Source organism: Eumetopias jubatus, unplaced genomic scaffold (genome assembly GCF_037043125.1).
Source record: "Eumetopias jubatus isolate StellerSeaLion01/CBP00866 unplaced genomic scaffold, mEumJub1_p1.0 scaffold_14, whole genome shotgun sequence".
Lineage (NCBI taxonomy): Eukaryota > Metazoa > Chordata > Mammalia > Carnivora > Otariidae > Eumetopias > Eumetopias jubatus.
Genome location: NW_028274820.1, coordinates 92,815,947 through 92,836,183, shown reverse-complemented (window position 1 = coordinate 92,836,183; position 20,237 = coordinate 92,815,947). Strand labels below are relative to the sequence as shown.

The following is a 20,237-nucleotide window of genomic DNA, read 5'->3' as shown; positions in this document are numbered from 1 at the left end:
TAGGCAGATCTGCAAATAGAGAATCTGCCTATAATGAGGATTGGCTGTGTATGCTATTGTACTGACTGGCTTTGCCATGATTAACTGAACCATAAATGACTCACTTTGGAAAGGTACCAACAGGCTTCTCTGGTGTTTGTGGAGCCTTCATAATCCTTCCTCACTCCCCACCCCAAACAAACAAACTGAAAAAAGCACTACTAGGGAGTAGCTCAGAAGTATGCAGTAGGAAATAGCCCTCTGAGTCTCAGTGGGGGATAAGGGAAATCATTCCACCTTCCATTTATCAGGGCTTTCACATTTGAGAAGTTATTTGGTGTGGTCTATATAATTTGATCTTTACAGTGCCCCACTGAGGGAGATGGCATTGTTACCTTCATTTTCCCAGAAAAAAATGAATATGAATTGATGGTAAGCATACCTGACCTTACCTGTCTTTCTGAAATGACTGTCTGGTGTTTTGCCCTCAGCAGAGACCCAGAGAATGAGTCTTGTTCCTTTTGTGAAAGCTGCCTGCTTGGGAGAATAGCTGTCCCCATTGGAAAACACAGTGGCAGTCATATGGCCCACAAATGCATGACACCACCTACCCACATTTTTACCATGGAGGATCAAGGGGCGTGTTGGAAAGAATGTAGTTTTCACAGTCAGAGGAACTGATTTTGATTTCCCGACTCTGCCCCTTCCTCAGCTGAGCAACTTGGCCAAGTTAGAGAACCCCTCTGAGCTGGCATGTTTTCACTGGTGAAATGGGAATAATGATAGCCACGTAACCCACACGTTTGTTGTGAAGCTTTAACAAAATAATATATGTAGCCACTCTCCTCATTATGCCTCTGATGATGAGAACTATGTTGACAAGGAGACAGATCCTTAGAGAAAATCAATAAGTAATCTTGACAGTGACCTTTGCTTCTTGGCAACTCTACCTGGAGATCACCACCCTCACCAGCACCATTATCAAATAAACAGTGTACATTGGCTTCTGCATCAGTGAGTGTCTAAGCTCACGTCACTATTTAATCTTCTGTAACACATTACTTTCCCCTAGTATAAGAAATATAAATGTTTCAAAGTAAACATTCATGAAGTCTTCCTTAGATTTTTTTCCTAATCTCGACTGGGATATTGATAAGCTTTATGTATGTGTCAGCTGTTGAATGAAGTGGTAGAAGAGGCTTGCCGATATCACAGACCCAGCTAAAGCAAGTGGTGTGGGAAGAGGTTAGTGCAACACAGGCACCCATTTTGTTGATGGGAAAAGTGAAATATAAAGAGGTGACTTGCACAATAAGATCCCCAAACTAGATAAGGTATTCCCAAGCAGCCAACCTCTGAGCCTGCTTCAGGGAAGTCTAAAAGGATTCCCTTTATTCTGATAATTTTGCAATTACATCAGAATGTATAGGTCCTTCATAAAATGTTTTGAGATCTAGTTTACACCTGTACAGTGTAGGTGTATGTTTCTGGCATTACTTTTTTAACTTCTGTGTGACATTAGCACAAGATGGAACCCAACTGCTAGAGTACTCTCATAAGGTCACCATGAAGCTTATAGTGTTTGGGGTGATGGGGTCAGCAATCTGGATGTTAAACTTCCGGTCTAAGTGGCTATTTTTTTCTGAACTTTGATAGTAGGTATCTCCCTGAGGGACATTTGTTTTTGCTGGCTTGGCCTTTGAGATTACCCTGAGACCGGTGATCTTTGGACACTGATGTGAGCTATTGACTCATTTCTCAACTAGATAGAGGGGTACCTTCGTGTATAACTTGTTTGGGATATTTTTCCCATTCTTGTGTGAATGTCCCTTTATATTTCTGATGACTCATACATAGCCATGCTTAAGCCTGGGACAGAGTTAACAAAGCTGACATGGGCAATTTCCAGGGATCGTACTGGTTTTCATTGTCATCGCCAGAACTCACGTGAATGGCCAGTTCCTCATCATGTTGTGCAGGTCACACAACAAAGACAACAAAATGCATTTGCTATACCTTCTAGGAGCTGACAGTCTAAGATAGACGCATGGTTGGTAAATAAATGGTCAGCTTGTTTTCAGGAAGTTATTTTTCAGTAATACGCTAATATTCATGTTTGTGGATTCCATAGGAGAATTCAAACTAAGGAATTCTTGTGTTGAGCCCAGCACACATTTGAATAGTCAAGAGAACCCTCTTAGAGGTAATATTTACCTCTACTGATTCATGTTGCCCCAAGGTGAGTCAGTATTCTATTTCCTTCTGTTACTGGCAATGGGCACCTACAAGTAGACAGTCTAATAGTGAGAAGTCTACTAGGGAACTTAGACACTGAAATCCTATTATATTTGTTTTTCCCCCCAACTCATAGTGCATATTTATAGGAGATAGAGAAGCTGCAGGTAAGTTTTGGTCGCCACTATGCTGCTTTTCTGGCTACTAGCAAGGTGTAGTTTAGGCATTAGCCGAGAAAAATAGTTTGACCGTGAATCGAGTTTTGGCATAATATAGTACCAGCCTCAGTCATGGACTACTGAGCATGTTTTAGGCAGTCCTAGTAGGCCTTGAGCTGCATGACAGCATTTCTGTATCTCCAGAATTCAGCACAGTTGCCTGACACAGTGAATTTTGAATATATCTTAGCTGAGTTAAAGCTGAAGAGGTCGGGGACGCCTGGGTGGCTCAGTCAGTTAAGTGACTGCCTTTGGCTCAGGTTGTGCACCCAGGGTCCTGGGATGGAGTCCCGTGTCGGGCTCCCTGCTCAGTGGCAAGTCTGCTTCTCCCTCTGCCTGCCGCTCCCCCTGCTTGTGCTCTCTCTCTCTGACAAATAAATAAATAAATAAATAGTCAATCTTAAAAAAAAAAGCTGAGGAGGTCAGAGAAAAGGGTAAGACATAGGAGCAAAGAGACCTAAAGACAGCGAGTGACACAAAAGTGTTATCTTGTGAGGTCCCCAGTGTGAAGCCTGGGAGAGGAATTGTTGGAGTCAGATGGGTGGTACCTGGTTACCCATGGAGCCAGAAACCAGAACAGGAGGGCCTGGGAGGGAAGCTGCAGAGTGGAAAGGCCCCAGAGCTAGTTAAGGTGCCAATCCAAATGCAAGTCAGGCCAGAGGGAAGCTGGCACAGCTGTAAACCTCCTGCAAAGACAGGGCCGGGGAGGGAAGCGGATGTGGAGATGAATATTCCAAAGTGACACCAGCCAACCCAGGCTGTGACTAGCCTTTAGTTAACGTAGAGCAAGAAATAGGTCCTAAGTAAATGTGTCTATTTTTTTATTTCAAAAACTTTTTCTCCTTCCTCCTCTTGGTTTTCTTGTAAAAGTTTCTATAAAAGAAAAAAGTCAATTTCGTCTTGGCCAGGAAAAAGAGACTTATCCAAACCTAGATCTGTGGTCTGGGAGGCCAGGTGTGAAGTCATAGCTGCCATCTTGGCCTGACTTCCCAGAAGGAGTGAACAGAGGGAGGTGAGCAAAGCGTCAGGTTCAAGAAACAGGGGTGGAGTGCCTTGGACAAGTCAGGGGCAGGGCCACCGTCTTCAGTTTGAAGCCACCTGCAAGGCTCACAGAGACACCAGCCCCCGCATTTTTCCTCAGGATTGACTTTTCCTCCACAAAAACATCTTCAGAGATGTGGACAAGAAGAGTGTGGGCGAGGGAGTGGACAGACACATAGCCAATGAGTGGGTGTAGTAGTTTTCTATTGCTACATAACAAATTACCACAAACTCACTGGCTTAGAACAGCACCATGTATTTTTCATGGTTTCCCTTGGTCAGGAGTCTGGGCATGATTTCGCTGGGTCCCCTGTTGGCCGAATTCAGTTTCTTGCATCTGTAGGACTCTTGGTGGCCTGCTTCTTCCAGGCCAGCAGGAAAATCTCTTTTGGACTTCTAGAACTTCCTTGAAAAGGCTTGCCTGAATTGGGACCTTAATTCTATCTGCAAAATTGCCTTCTTTGGAGTGCCATCATATTCTCATGTCATACAAGCTGCACTCAGGGGAAGGGGATCTTATAGGGTGTGTACACCAGGGAGCAGGAATCTTGGGGTCGCCCAGGAATTCAGCCTCCCACGGTGGCTGAGAGAGAGCGAGTGGCCAGTGCTGGTCTGTTCTCCCCATATAGCAGACCAAATTTTGGAAGGGGACGTGGGGCTGGAGAGCAAGGACTGAACATATCATTTTAGAGATTTATGGCTGGTAGCCCTAATTCACGAGAGAACAGAAACCACTGCTAAACACAATCTAAGGATAAAAGCTCCCATAGTTGGGAGATGTTCTGGGCCCACCCTAGTGAAGGGATGGTGAATAAAAGGGAACTCATGTTCAGCGTTTGAGATTCTGTGGCATACAGAGCTCCCCATTGAAACTGTTTTTGAAAACAAACCCTTCATGTTCACTTCTAGGTAGCCATGCTCGTTGGAGAAAGGCCCAGTTGTGGGACCTGATTGTCCTCAACATGGAGGACAAAATTGAAGAGATTTCTGTGTGTTTAACATTTAAAGTGCATGTGTGTGTGTGTCGGGGGGAACCCAACTCTTCGAGTTGGGGTATTGCTGCCCTTATTACTGTCTTTGCAGAATGGTCTTGTAAGCCTGGGTCTACAAATGGGTTATTAATATTATTTTTTTATCAGGAACGAAATATGGAAAATCTGCCTTCTGGGCAGACCATGCTGTCTCTAGTCTGCTCTCCTCACTGTTCTTTGTTCCCTGAGGACTCTTTAATCCAGGTCTCACTTAATTTGATTAAATGGAGTCTGTTTTTAAAAACAAATGCTTTCCCCCCATTATAAACTCATAGATTTTCAGCATAGAAAATATAAATAGGAATAAACAACCCACATATGTTATGCTATATTACTAGTTACACATCTGTTACTAAGCAGAAACTTGTCAACGTTTTGTCAGATACCTCCCCACACGTTATAGCATTTGTAGATAATTCTCTACAGTTGAAAAATAAAGGGCATTCAGTTCTTGTAATATGTGTACTCTTTGATGTATATATTTTTTAACATTTTAGTGTATTCACAAACAGCTTTCTACAATAGCATTTTACATACCTACTTACTTAGACTCCCTACTCACCTTCCTTTATGGAAACAATCTCATAGGAGCTCTTTTACATTTCAGATAGATGATAAATACCAAGTCAGCGTTATCCGCCTTTGATCAGGACATGTTTCCTGGTGGTTGTGATCCCGTTGGTTTCACCCAGTGCTGTGTGTGTGAGGGGCTCCAGTGTCGTTGATGGAGCGCTTGCTATTTGCAAAGGCAAAGCTTGGGCTCTATGTTTACTCTTTCCCTAGTCCATCCCCAAGTTTTGCCCTGGTAAAGTTTTTAAATACCTCTTTTGTGAGCAAGAAGCCCTAATAAACAAACCACTTTGTTGAGACAGGAATATTAGCCCTGGCACGATTTACTAATTTTACTGCACAGTTGCAGACATCACCAGTCAGCGAGGTGCCCCAGCGGCCCCTCCGTTCCACACACAGACTCTGTGTGCAGCTTTGTGAGCTGCTGTTTTTCTTCCCCTTGCCCTTCCCAAGGGGCTGCTGGTGGCCCAAATCTGTTTAAACAAAGGTGAGCCAAGGATCAGACTTTAAAAGTTAGTTAGAGATTTCACCTATTAGAAAACCGAGCTTTGCGAATGTTGAGAGTATGAGGATTCGTGGGGAGAGCGGCCCTCGGATGTTGGCGGGTGGTTGAGCAGTGGAGGGAAAATAATTCAATGACCCAGACATCCATCAAGAGACCTTTTTGACCTAGTGCCACATTTCCTGTGAATAATGAAAACAGACCCACGGAAGAACCCAGATGAACATAAACATCCTCCATGATCCGCCTGAGTCTATATATCACAAGTTCTCTTCTTTGACTTTTTGAAATCCATGGTGGGTTTGGGGTTGTCATGATGGGGAGTGAGAAGCTCCTAGCATTTAGTGTTCGGGGGCCCTGGGTTATGTAGGACAATTCCAATCAATGGAGAATCTTTTTACCTAAAATAACAACATGGTCTGGTTGAGAACTTCTCACCACTTCACAGTGTTTGGTTTCTTCTAAGGAATGGAGCAGAAAACATGAAACTGGAGCCATGAATTATTCTGGGGCTTCCTAGAAATTGTCCTTTCTCTGTCCCCCTTTTCTCGGAGTGGTTCTGCATAGCCAAGGCTGGAAGGATATTGGTCCATAGGAGGGAGTGTGGGCCAGGGAAAAGCAGTACAGCACTTTTGAGGTTAGGTAGTTCTCTCCATCTATAGTTGGCCTGCAAAAGTTGAGTCATTTTTTCTGATAAAATACTGTCTGGTTGTTTGTCTCCTAGGCCAGCTATTCAAAGGCAGGAATTAGCCAAGTACCGTCCAGCTGTTAGCTCAGTCATCCTCAGGGGTACGAATTCTTTGCCAAAAGAGCCTCAGAAAAGGCCAGAGAGAAGGAGTTGCAGGCAACATTGACTCAGGCTTAAGATTTGTTTTCAGGATGTTTTATTACCCTCGGTGAGGGGAAACAGAGGCCGCCTACATCATAACTGATCTCAGAATGTCGGAGCTGCAGGAGGCCTGGGAGACCAGCTGGTTTTACTCTTTTATTTTGTATTCTAAGAAGAGAGACCCGGAGAGGTTAAATGACTTGCCTGAAGTTACAGAGCCAGGTTGTGACAGAGCTAGGTCTAAACCCAGACCTTTTGATTCCCAATAGAGCATTCCTTCTACTACCCCAGCAGCTGCCCTTTGGACTTCTTATTTTATTTATTAATGAAACTTTGCTGGCTTTCTTTCCAAAACATTCCCTGCCCCCACAAAAACATTGCATCGTTATTACTTTCAAACCTTTTGTAATTTCTGAGACCGTTGGCTTCAGGCATAAGGGAAAAGCACCTTTTATGACTGGAGAGCACATGCACCCTGTTTGTGACTCAGGAAGCAAGTATCCACTCCTGTTAAATACTGAAAAAAACTGTAGAAGTGTTGCCCTACATTGTCTTTTGGGAGAAAAATACACAGTTAAGCTGTTTAAGTTTTCACATGTGGTGTTCGCACGTTGTTTCCCAGAGGGACTGCAAAATATCTTCAGTTTGCTTATTCTCATAACAACCCTGAGATCGCTACATTCCATTCATGGTCTTTCTTAGAAAGAGAATGCAGGCTTTCTTTTTTCACCTTCATTAGACATTCTCCAAGCCTTCTGAGGTCAAATGAAGAGGAAAGGTGGGGTGGTAGCTATGTGATGGAATATCAGCCCGTTGGCCAAAGCCCATAGACGGATGCCTTTTGGGGCACCTGGAGTCCATTTCCAGAGCAAGACTTGAGAACCTAGAAATATCCATCTTGGGGAAGCTTTGGCTTTTGCTATTGGCAGTCAGGGCCAGGTGTCTTTGAACATGTCCAGGACATTTTTTCACAACCACCTTGCCCTATTTTTCTTGTCTTCTGCTGGCTCTGTCATGGCTTCTCAGTAGCCCCCTGGGTGATGATCTCTTTCTTCTCGTCAGCTTACTTTGGGTTTTCTGGGCCTTTCTTGTCAGTGCCCCACCAAGTGAACACTTGATAATCCAGTTTGGCTGTGACCAGTTCTCTCATAAGTTTGAGTGAGGAGTTTCCATGAAAATTTGCTGGATAAAATGAAAAAGCACTGAAGAAACATGGATGTAATCATGTTTCTCCATAATCATGATCTATGGAGAATTACGGAAGGAACATGGATGTAATCATGATTCTCCATCATCGTGATCTATGGAGGAATATCAGGGTTTAAGACTGGAGATGTGGGCCTGGTTTTCAAAAGGGGAAGAAGAAGATCTATCAATTAAGAATTGATGCACTGAACACTGAGCCCCTTAGTAAGTGAATGAACAAACTAGGATCTAGTATGAGATCACCAGGAATAAATGAGCCTCACAGTCTTTTATAGTGTTAATAGCCTGATAGATCAGAGAAATGCTTAATAATTTGTCCCAATTTCAGCTAAGTCTGTAGTAATGATAACAATGAAACAGCATTTATTGAGTTCTTATTAGTGAAAGAAACTGTTCCAAGTGAATAAACAATCAAGTTTTGCTTCTAAGGATGTGACTTGGCATCTCTTAACTTTAGCTTCTTTATTTAAAATAATGGAGCTTGGGGCATCTGGGTGGCTTAGTCAGCTAAGCCTCTGACTCTTGATTTCAGCTCAGGTCATGATCTCAGTGTCGTGGGATCGAACCCCGCATCGGGCTCTGCGCTCAGCTCGGGAGTCCGCTTCTCCCTCTCCCTCTGCTCCTCCCCTGCTTATGCTCTCTCTTTCTCTCTCTCTCTCAAATAAATAAATAGATCTTTAAAAAAAAATAATGGAGCTTACCTTTCCAAACTCTCTCCAGTCTCACAGTTAACAGAGAGCTAACTAACTGGTGGTTCTTTACTTCTCATGTCCCAAGATTTCTGTCCTGACCAAGCTCTTGAGTTCTTGGATTCTAATAGCATTTGGAGATAGAAGGGGGTTCGTTACCTCAGCTGGTTGGGTTTCATAAGAGGAAGGAACATGCAGGACCAGACATCCAACAGATGCCATGCTCCCAGTATTTGCAGTTGTTAACTGGCTGGTTAAGAGGAGGTAAGAAATATGTGGGTGGCTGTAGCTTTCGTGGCCATAGCCCATTCATGGTTCTCAGCCAATTTTTATTTGCCATAACACCAGTATTATATCTGAATCAGACCATCTACAAATTTTTTTTTTTTATCTTTGCGACAATTTTGAAAGGCAGGTTGTATTTTTCCTAATTTCAGATGGAGTAGAAAGCATGAGTGATTTGCTCAAGGTTACTGCTAAAAATTACAGATCTGATCTAGAATATATGTGTTCTGACTCATGACTCCAGTGGATGGAACGAACACTCCTTCGCATGGTTAAGAGCCTCTGGTGTATTTCAGCAAGCCAGCGTTCCGGGGAGGTGGAGCATGCCTGTGAGATCTGACAGAGCAAAAGTCTAAGTGGCTTTGAGCCAGATCTTGCCTGGGTTTCCTAGTTTGGCAACCTGTGGGATTCCTGTTGCTCTTATCTGGGGGTGAAGTGGTACCTCCTTGCAGTGAGTCACTCTGTGTGCATTTGAACAAGAAGACAGACAGTATCTTGTACTCTTGAAGCACTTTCCCTTTTTCCTAGCGTGGCATTCTAGGGATGAGATGATCTTGGTAATCTGATGACATATCTGGCTCATAAATAAATAGGGTTTTTTTTTTCCATGAAAACTTTATGGCTTCTTTAATTTTTCACACCTGACATCCTTGGCATTGGATCTTAACCCGAGACAGAATTGTCCCATTGCAAAATGTATGTCTTAGTCAAAGAATTCCATGAAGGAAGTCTGTGGGATTCTTCAGTCAGTTGTTTGGTGATCCCTATGATAGTCACCATCTTTCTGGTTACAGAATCAAGAGTGTAAAGATTTCACATATTGCCCTGAACCTCAGTTTTCTCAAGTTAAAATGACCAGATAGGTCCAGAGGATTTCCAATATTTCTTCAAGCTTCATCAGTCTCTGATCTGGAGCCTGTTGTCATAATCAGAAGTTTTTCTGGAATGGAAAAATACCAGATTTTAGTTGTTTTAAGGTAAGACCCAAGAGAATAGAAACAATGACTATCTTATGCCTTCCTTAAAGTTGAAGGCCCTGAGGGAATGCCCTGGGTGTTTCTTGGTGAAGAGTGGAAGGTGAGTGATGGGGTAGAGAGATGGAGTTGTTTTCCGTTTAGAGTAGGAGGCACCTAAGAGGAGGAGGAGTTATGTCTGTGGAGGAGGCAGGAGACAGAGTCAGAAGAGACTGGCCAAAATAAGCCAGCTGGGAGGCTTATTATATAATGAGAACATAAAAGGGTAGAAACTGCAAATTGAAGGTAAGGCACAGAAGGAGGATTATCAACAAGGGAAGAAACATCAATTAGGAAGAAACAAGAGAGTTTGGGAGATGGTGCATAAGAAATTTAAATCTATTTTAACTGTGGGGAGTTTGGACTTAGATTGCATTATGTTGGGGATTTTAAGTGTGGGAAGGTTAAAAGTAAACCTGTTGGCTTTGGCATGTGGTATAGATCAGGCAGAAAGCCCTGCTGGGTCACCAGTGCTCCCATTGGCAATGCTGAGGCGGAGTCTGGACTTAGGGACTGAGTGAGGGAAGAAATGGCTGTCAAGATGGCTCCGCTCAGCATCCCAGGTCTCTGTGGCTCCACCACGGATGGAGAGAACAAAATGGCCGATTCTGTACTGCCTCCACCTTGGGTGGTTGGCTCGATCATGATTTTGAATTTGTTGTTGGGGAAATTCAGCTGTCTGTTGTGGCAGAAGGAAGAGGCAAGAGAAGGAGTCCAGGGGATGGTTTGAGTTTCTTAAAACAAATCAAAGAGGACTACTCCATCTGATATGGATTATATGTTATTTTTGGAACAGCTCTGCCTGCTCTAAAAGGATCCTAAGAATTTCCTCCCATAATTTGAGGGGATGTCCTGGTCTCAGGCCCAAATTACAATTCAAAAAGCATTTGAGAATCAGGAATCTGGTTACTGAGTTCTCTGTGTTAGTGTTCGGGAGGCAGCAGGCGATGCTGAAAATAAATGGGAACAGAACTGGAAACCAGGAATCCTGACCTACTCCCCTCTTCTCCACAGCCCTCATCCCCACCTTCTAGGTAATTCTTGATCTTGTCGAGATCAGATACAATAATGATGTGGAAGTGTTTTGTCCTGTGTAAAGCACTATGTGTTCAACATGGCATATTATTATTATTAATTATTATATTTTCTTATAATTTTTATTCCTGTAGGGATTGGTTAGATTCTGTTAAGCCATGAAGGGAGAAGCCTTCTACCAGGCTAAGGCTGGTTTGGGTTCCAAAAGAATGAAGAAGCACATTTTTGGGGCATTTGCAGTTATATATATAAATGAACTAAGAAGTAGGCTGATTGAATTTCTTTGTGCTAGTTAACTCTGAATCTCTGAGGTCTCCTTTGCCAGCAGGAGCCACCCACAGGGTGTTTCTCCTTTACTCTTATTAGCTGATTTGTTTGTATAAAATGAAATAATGAATTTTTTCACCTCAATCGTTAAGCAAGAAGACCTGCTATAGACCATTCAGATTGGATTGCATTTGGAGAAAATGCATCATTACTTGTCTTAATGATGAAAAAGTATGTCATTTAAAAGGAATTAGTATTGGTGTGTCTCCCTGGAAACAAATATCACATAAAAATTCATATTTACATAATAAATAAATTAGGGGTGACTCTTTTTACAAAAAATAGAATACACCTTACCAATGGATTTATTTATTTATTTATTTATTTATTTATTTATTTATTTATTATTTTTAAAGATTTTATTTATTTGACAGAGAGAACACAAGCAGAGGGAGAGAGGGAGAAGCAGGCTCCCCGCTGAGCAAGGAGCCCGATGCAGGACTACCAATGAATTTATAATAGGGTTCCTTTACATAGACATTCCCCCAATGCCTTTTCTAGCCTATTTCACATACCTTTTATTTTTTACAAAGAAAGCCACATCTGGATACTACAAACCAACGGTTGGATGTTTGGGCTCTTTAGAAACAATTTCTCCTACTGCTTGTGAAATTTCAGTAAAGCATATATCACTTTACCGAAAATACTACCCCCCCCCAAAAAAAACCCTTCAAACTGCCTGTGTAATAAGGAATTCTAAAGTTCAACTCCACATTTGTTTATTTAGAGAAATATGTATTATACCTGAATATTGGTACCAGCAAAAAATTGAGTGCCCTTGAAGTTTTACTGTAGTAGGGTTTGACTTGGGAGCCATTTTTTTTTCTTGTGATTTTTGACAGAATAGCAAGTTTTCTTTTCCTACTAGGCATCTGGCTGTATCCCGTTTGCAGGGCAAGATCCACTCAGGTCTAAGGACTACTCTCCATGAAGGTGGCCCCCCTCCCCATATTCTCCCTCCCTCCTTCCCCTACCCTCCTTCTTCCTTCCTCCTCCTGCCTCTCTCTCCCCCACCTCCTTCTCTCCCTCCTGTCTAATACTGGCCAACTGTGTTTTGCTGGAGGGAAGCCTTGGTTTCTAAAGTGAATTTGAGGTGTGCCCTCAAAATTATTTCTCTGCATTTCTTTGAGGCTTTGGGAGTTGTCAGCTTGCGGCTACCACGTCCCCTATGTCTGTCCGTGGCTCCAAGTCTTTGAAGCATTCTGTGCTCTGGGCAAGGCTCCTAGCTGCAATTTTTCACTAAAAACCCTTCTTCCCCTGCCTGAGAGTGAGCCTTGAGCCAGATGCGGGCAGCCAAGCCAGCCCCATTCTAGGCAGGAGGCCCGGAGAATAGAATCTTTGTTGGGCACATTCACTGGAGCCCTGGACAGGCCTTAGGCCCCCCGCTTCTTGAGGGAGCTGCTGGGTGCTGCTTTCCAGTGGGTTCCTCCTGTGCCTCCACAGCTACACTGCCCAAGGCAGGGTAACACAGGGCACACAAACCCAAGAAGCAGAAAGAGGGCATTTCCCTCTTTTCCTAAGTTTTGAAAAGCTTTTGCATTTTGTATGCCTGCAACCCATTTTAGAAAATTATAGGGTATTAGAGCTAAATAGGTTGATAGCAATGACCTATAACTATATGTGTGTTGTTACTATTAACTCCGCTGGAGGTTTTATAACTGGAGATCCATGGAATCCTCCTCTCCTATGCTTGGACAGGCTTGAGGAGGTGGGGAGCCACTGGGAATCTGCGTTTGTGGGCCTGTTTCTGTAGGAAGCTTTCATTTGAGTCCCAAAAGGGTCCAGAGATCAGAAGAGGTGAGCAACCACTGAAATCAAGTCCAAAGTCCAGTCATTAACTCTCCCTACCCCCTAAACACACACATACGCGCGTGCGCGCGCGCGCGCGCGCACACACACACACACACACACACACACACACACACACACGAGAGTTTACCAACAAGGAAACTGAATCCAGAAGAGATGATTGTGACACAGAGAAGCCCAGGGCTGGGACTGGTTGCTTGTGTTAGCTTGAGCACAAAAGATGCCATCCGGCCCACCTCGGGAGGGCAAAACTGCTTTGAACATGCTCTCTGAGCATGTTCCATAGGGGCACAGGACATCCATTTCAGGTAACTCATATGGCATCTCAGGACAGTGATCTCTTTATAAGATGACCCTTATTCATCTGATAAATAAGGCACCTGGCTCAGAATAGCCGCTCACTGTATTTGTCAAAGAGCAAAACTTAGTAGTGAGCAGAAGTACAAGGAAGACAGCTCAGTAGCTCTATGCGTCCTTTTATCTGAGCTCAAGAATTATGAATCCTTTGTGTTTCTCCTCCTCCCTTTTCCTCACCCCATGACCTCAGTTCTTGGGGCAATAGTTAGCAGCGAGAGGCCGCCCAGATTGTAAACCACTCTTCCCTTTCGTGCTCCTTTGACAGCTGGTTAATGACCTACAAACACAATGTCAGTGCTTCAGCCTTTTTTTTATAAAGTTAATAATTTATGTAAGGTTAAGTATTTCTCTTAATTTGTCTGATCTGTACACATGGATATATATTTTAAACATTTGATAGCACTTCTTTCTAATTGGGAGGCCTAGGTTTTAATTGAGATTTGTTTACTGTTTGGATAATAAATTGAGACAGACAGTTGTTGAAGGCATATGATCTGTGGTCTGTACTGGGCTCAGAGGGGGCTGGCTAAAAATGTTTACATCTTGGTTATGGAGTTTATAAGGCCCAAGGGCAAAGGATTTAAGTAACTTGGCAATGAGAGGGACATCAAAGAAGAGTAAAAATGTGTCAAATTCAGAGATACTTATTCCCAAGAGCTGAAGTTGGTCAGGACAGTAAAAGATCTATTGCAAGCTATGTCTGTCTAGGATGACTGTAAAAGAAATAGATTCTTTTTTTTTTTTTTTAGGTAGTTTCCTAATGGATGGGAAAATGAAAGGATCTTCTAGCCAGAACACTGTGAAAAGCCAGTGTGCAAGTACAAATGCCAACATTTTATTGTTTTCATTTTTATAGGTTTTTTTTTCCTTTTTCCCTAAAGAGCTTTTTAAAAAATTGATTGGTGTATCACATGCATTATTTAACTGAATCCTCAAAACAGGAAGCTGGTGTTGTTGTTCTAGTCATGTTACAGGGGGAGCAAACTGAAATTTAGAGACCTGAGGTTCTCTTGCACAGGCCCATTCAGCTAGCAGCCAGGATTCAAACTCAGAGCTGTCTGGTTCTAGAGCTGTAGCACCCAATGTCATAAGGGAATGATTAGTGTTGGAATGAAAGTATCACGGGTTAGAATCAAGGGAGACACGACTTTATAGGACAGCTGGGGCCAGGCTGGAGGATATTAAATGTCGGACGTTAAATAAGGAGGAGATGAGACCTTGACATTGGTTCTTTAAGCAAGTTGCTTTCTTCACTGAGGTGGGCCAGGAACACTTCTGTCATGAAGCAGGGGTTCAGCCCTGTCAGGAGGTTTCTTCCAACCTGGAGATTCTATGATGGGACCGTGAACCCTTTGGCAGCACCACACACTAAGGGCAAGTGCATGTCTCTATCATTACTGCTGGTGTGATGCTAGGAGCCTTCCTGTCTAACAACCCTATGTCACCTCCCTCCCTCCCTCCCGCCCGCCTGCTTGCTTGCTTGCTTGCTTTTTCTTTCTTTCTTTTCTTTTCTCTTTTTTCTTTTTTCTTTTCTTTTCTTTTCTTTTTTCTTTTCTTTTCTTTTCTTTTCTTTCTTTCTTTCTTTCTTTCTTTCTTTCTTTCTTTCTTTCTTTCTTTTCTTTCTTTCTTCTTTCATTCATTCATTCAAGATTTTATTTATTTATTTGAGAGAGAGAGCATGAGAGGTGGGAGGGTCCGAGAGAGAAGTAGACTCCCCGCTGAGCCGGGAGCCTGATGAGGGGCTCAATCCCGGGACTCTCGGATCATGACCTGAGCTGAAGGCAGCTGCTTAACCACTGAGCCACCCAGGTCCCCACCTACCTGGCACGTTTCTACACTGAATGTGGAAGACTCTGTGGTGGATGAGTGGACGGGCTGTCGGTGAAATCTATATGAATATTTTTGAAATTCCAGCCCCCACTACATGTCAGCTTTGGAGACAGACTTCAGTGAGACAGTGTTCTGTAGTGGAGAGTGCATGGACTTCAGAACCTGTGGCCCCAACCCTGGGCAGTGCACCTGACTGCCCCGAACCCCCATTTTCTCACTGGCAAATGGGCACGTGCCTGCCTTATAGGACAGCACCTTGCTTGCATTCTGAGAGTCTAATAGGTGAAGCACTTCTCCACCAGATGACCTAGCACCTGGTCCTGTCCACATCATCATTGATGATCAGCAGCAGCTTTATGGTGTTATACTGAATAGAACTTCTCTCCATGCAGTTGGACCGTGGAGCTCAAACACCTCTTTCCTAGGAGCAATACTGTGAGGAAAGTTCGGTCAGTTTGAAATTAGTTCAAGGCCTAGCTCAAGCAGTAGGCGACTGAGGTCTTGTGAGCATTGATTGAGGGGAGAGCTGTGAAAATACCTTGTAAATCCAGAGAGCTTGACTAGACTCTTAGGCAGAATGGTAAAATGCTATTATGCCATGTCAACTAAAATTTCATAAATTGGATTCCCATGCATAGTCCTTTGCAGGATCCAGGAAGGCTCCCTGTTTGAGGAGGTTCACTTTGCCTCTTTGTCTGGTTTTTTGTCTCCAAGGCCATATGCCCCCCTCTCACTGGCTGCCAGTGATGATGGGCCGGTTTTGGCCTCATCCCTGCACCAGCAGTGAGATGTTAACCTGTCTGTTGAGTGCCTGAGCTCACAGCTGCCAAGGAGACCCAGCTGGAGCTGATCTGCTGGGCTGAGTCACAGCATCTGGTTGGGACAAGTTGGGACAATCTCTTTTTAATCACAAGTATCCCCCTGGGACCTACTCAGTGCTCACCACCTTGCAAAGTTCCGAGGTATGGGTGGAGGTCAGGTACAGTTGGTCCCTTCTCCTGAGGAGGTTCTTTTTCCAGAGAGGAGGTTAGCATAATGCATTCAGTAACAACTGCGAGTCCTTCAGGACTGCCTATCATTTAGGGCTACTTTGTTTGGCAACGTGATAATTACTACAAAACCCTCCCATGCTCTCTCTCTCATGAGACGGGAGTTCAGGGATGGTTAGCAGAGTTAGAGGAGGTTTATTACTGGTTATTTGCGGGATGTTCACAAAAACATTCATTACTGCTGCCCAGGGGAAGGAAAATGGTGTCAGCCGAGTAGCCCAACCTGGCGGCTTCCATGGGAAAGCAGGGCAGTCAAAGAGAGCCTTGCCTCAGGGTAGAACAGGATTCCAGAGGTTTAGCAGCGTCAGCACAGCTGGCCGGAGTTGACATTGCCGCTCAGGGGACAGAATTGTGGCTGGGAAATACAGGGATTGTGAGTTCAGCTCTTGAGTTTGTATTTTAATTTGTTTTGGGGACCTGCTGAGGGAGTTGGACCCTGACTTCAGGTTATCTTATAGTCTGGAAACCTGGATCTTAACCTTAGTCTTGCAGGTATTCTGCTCCTTGCTCTGCAAAGTGTAGTCTGTGGAAGGGCAGCATTTTCTGGGAGCTGGTTTGAAATGCAGACCCCCAGGTCCACCTAGACTTGCGAGTCACCATCTGTGTCTTAAGGTGATTCACATGGACATCAAAGTATGAGAAGCACTGGCCTAAATGGCAAGCTCAGGAAAGGCATGGCTTTTCTGTTGTCATCTTTATTATTTCATACCCCCAAAATCTGTTTCAGGTTTAACACAGGTGGCTGCAATAGCCATGAGTCTTCCTCTGACTTGGGCATATCTCGATCTCTAGGGACATTGTAAGCTTCTAGGGAACTAATCGTAAAGTGGGGTGTGCAGGGGTGGGGGAGGTGAGTGGGGTTGGGGTCGACCTTCAGTGGTTGAAAAACTGAAGTGAACATTAGAAGCACAGGTGGTGGGGGTGGTTTTGAACAACTCACAGCCTCTGAAGGTGGGTCACAGGATTTGTATTTTTTAAAAAAATTTACCATTATGTTCAAGAATGTTTATTATATTATCACATATAATAATAAGATATTTAAATATCTCTCAAGAAGAAATAGATAAAGGGACGCCTGGGTGGCTCAGTCGGTTAAGTGTCTGCCTTCTGCTCAGGTCATGACCCCAGTGTCCTGGGATTGAGTCCCACATTGGGCTCCGTGCTCAGCTGGGAACCTGCTTCTCCCTCTGCTTGTGCTGTCTCTCCCTCTGCCAAATAAATAAATAAAATCTTTAAAAAGAAGAAGAAGAAATAGATAAATACAGTGGAATACAAATCAGAAGTTCAAATAAATGAAATAGAGCTGCATGTATAAACATGAATAAATCTAAAAAATGTTTTTGGAGAGAATAAATTTGCAGAAGGATGTGTGAGGGATGGTACTATTTATTTAAAGTTTAAAGTTCATATGTATATAATGGAAATATGCATATGTAGTAAGAATGTAAAGACCTGAATGGGGATGATAACCAAGTTCAGGGTATTGGTTAACTTTGGGAGGGAGGAAGGGAGATGGGGAGCTTTAATAGTCCCTTCATGTTTTCTTTCTTTCTTTTTTTAAAAGATTTTATTTATTTATTTGAGAGAGAGAGAGAGAGAGAGCACGAGAGTGGGGTGAGGGGTAGAGGGAGAAGCAGACTCCCCACTGAGCAGGAAGCCTGATGTGGGACTCGATCCCGGGACTCCAGGATCATGACCTGAGCCGAAGGCAGACACTTAACCGACTAAGCCACCCAGGCGCCCCATGTTTTTTCTTTAAAAAGGAAGAGTAAAGAAAAAAACATTGCAGCAGCAAACATGGAAGAACAAGATTTTCCCCAAAGGAACGAATACATAATTATTCATGATATTGTTTTCTATAATTTTTCTGAATGTTTTAAATATTTCATTATAAAATGACTAAAACAAAAGTCTCCTGGTGATTGTGCTGCAGTCAGTTGACCTTTGGGATTTCTTGCCTTCGATGCTTCTAGGGGCTTTTCAGTTCTAAATGTGTTGTGTGCCGAGAACTCTCCCCCAAGCATCTCTCTTATTCTTGTAGACGGCCGATGCCTATCAGGCTGTGCCCAAGGCCTGTGGCTTCCTTGTGTTCTGTTCTGATGAGATGCAGCCACTTCTCATGTTGGTGATGCTGGCAAAACCCACCAATCTAACTCTACTTTGAGGACCTAGCCTACAAGGGCCTCTTCCCTGTTGTCTCCTTCTCTCCTTTATTAAAGGAGAAGTTCTGTCCCACAACTACCATAATCTTAGAGCTCTAACCTCCTGCCTCCCCATCCCCAACGTGCATTTGTTTTCGGAACACCTTCATTGACATTTCAGTGGAAGGACTTAGTATCTGTGTGGACCCCAAGAGTTTTCTTTGCCTACCCCAAGCATCACCATTTGAAATCAGTTCTCCTGTCGCTGTATCTGCTTTTGTAACTTCTTTCTATACCAGAAATGTCCCTAAAATTTAATCAATAAGGATGACACCTATTAGTCTGTGACTCTGGAAGGTTAAGAAGGACGAAATGGCTCTAGTGGCTGGTGCCAAAATGGACTTTCAAATTTAATTTAATTTTGTTGTTATTATTTTTTAATGTAGTCTGGAGTGGTAGTTCTAAACTAAGGATGATTCCCTCCTCCCTCCCCCCAACCCAGGGGACATTTGGCAGTGTCTAGAGACATTTCTGGTTTCCAAACTAGGGGAGTGCTACTAGCATTGGGTAGGTGCTAAACATCCTATAATGCACAGAAAAACCCTATCCCCCCATAACAAAGAATTAGCCAGTCCAAAATGTCAGTAGTGCCCAGACTGAAAAACCTGGTTTTATGCATCCTTGTAACGTGACTATCCCCCTATCAGTGAGGGAGAGTGATTAGGCTGTACCTCTGTTAGTGTGGGACCGTGAAACACGGGATACAGGAGTCCCTGTGAATATGTGTATAGACCATTCCTGTATCATCTTCACTGCGTGGTGTGGGCTAAGGAGTCAGTGGTATTGGAGATGGAGGATGAGAAGAGATTAAGGAAAACCTGGAGAGGAACAGAGTCCAGGTGGTGGGAGAGCAGAGAGAAGCTACCTCTGATGCCTTTGAACTTGGCACCTTGCTATAAACAGTACCTGCATGCTATAGAAGTACAGGATAGGGTATTGAAAAATATTCCCAATGAAAAATATGGTAGATAGTTACAGGGATGGCCTCTGGTGAGCTGTGCTATCCTCCGCCCACACTTGTCTGCGTTGTGATTCCGCCATTTCTCTCATCAAGAGGTGGAGTCTGTTTTTCCACCCCCTGCGTCTGGGCTAGCCTTGTCACTTGCCTTGACCAAAAAAGTGTTGATGTGTGACTTTTGGGCCCATTTAGCTTTGTTTTTCTCCCTGTTAGAGCCTTTCTGCCATCATGTGAGGAATCTCAGCCTGACATAGTCAGGCATTCGGCTGGCCCGGCCCCGCATAGCTCCCAGCCAACCTCCCAGCTCAGTGAGCTCGCATGAAATGAGCTTGTGTGCCCAGCCAGTATACAGAAGAGTGTGGAATAATAAATTGTACTTATTTGAAGCCGCTAAACTTTGGGGTAGTTTCCTACACAGCAGTAGATAACTGGACATTGTATGTAAGTGACTTCGTCTGAAGCAGTAGACGATGTATTTGCCTTAGGATGTTGTGTAACTATCTGATCATGGTTAAGAGTTCTTCCTCCTTTGTTTCTTGTAGCACTTCTCAGAACTCCTGGATGAGTTTTCCCAGAACGTGTTGGGTCAGCTCCTGAATGACCCTTTCCTCTCAGAGAAGAGCGTGTCGATGGAGGTGGAGCCATCCCCAACGTCCCCGGCGCCTCTCATCCAGGCCGAGCACAGCTACTCCCTGTGTGAGGAGCCTCGGGCCCAGTCACCATTCACCCACGTTACCACCGGTGACAGCGTCCATGACGGTAAACCCAGAGCAGGGACAGCACCTGGGACCACGGAACCTTTGCCTCTGAGATCCTCGGGGGTGTGCAGGGTCTGTTACACTCTCGTCGGCACCCACTTTAGCCACATACCTGCTCCATGTAAAGCCTAGGGCTTGGGCTGTGGGGAAATACAGAGGGGTGTGGGGCGCATTTCTTTACCCCTGGCTGGGTCCTCTGGGAACTTGCTATCTCTGAATGGTAGTCGTTGCTTTCTTTGACCCTGTGGATTGGGCAGCAGAGCATCCTTTTGCAAATCAGGTTGGCCTATCTGGTTGATAATTCCAGGACGTCCG

The 20,237-nt window shown here is 43.9% G+C and overlaps 1 protein-coding gene across 2 annotated transcripts in view; it reads left to right on the top strand.

Moving 5' to 3' along the window:
• Window positions 1-20,237, top strand: part of CREB3L2 (cAMP responsive element binding protein 3 like 2) — a 109,570-nt gene that overhangs the window by 43,860 nt on the left and 45,473 nt on the right. For both annotated transcript variants that reach the window (XM_028106362.2, XM_028106361.2), the window contains exon 2: window positions 19,707-19,923. In XM_028106362.2, coding sequence (XP_027962163.1) covers window positions 19,794-19,923 — 130 coding nt within the window. In that variant the 5' untranslated portion in view covers window positions 19,707-19,793. The remainder of the gene's footprint in view (window positions 1-19,706; window positions 19,924-20,237) is intronic.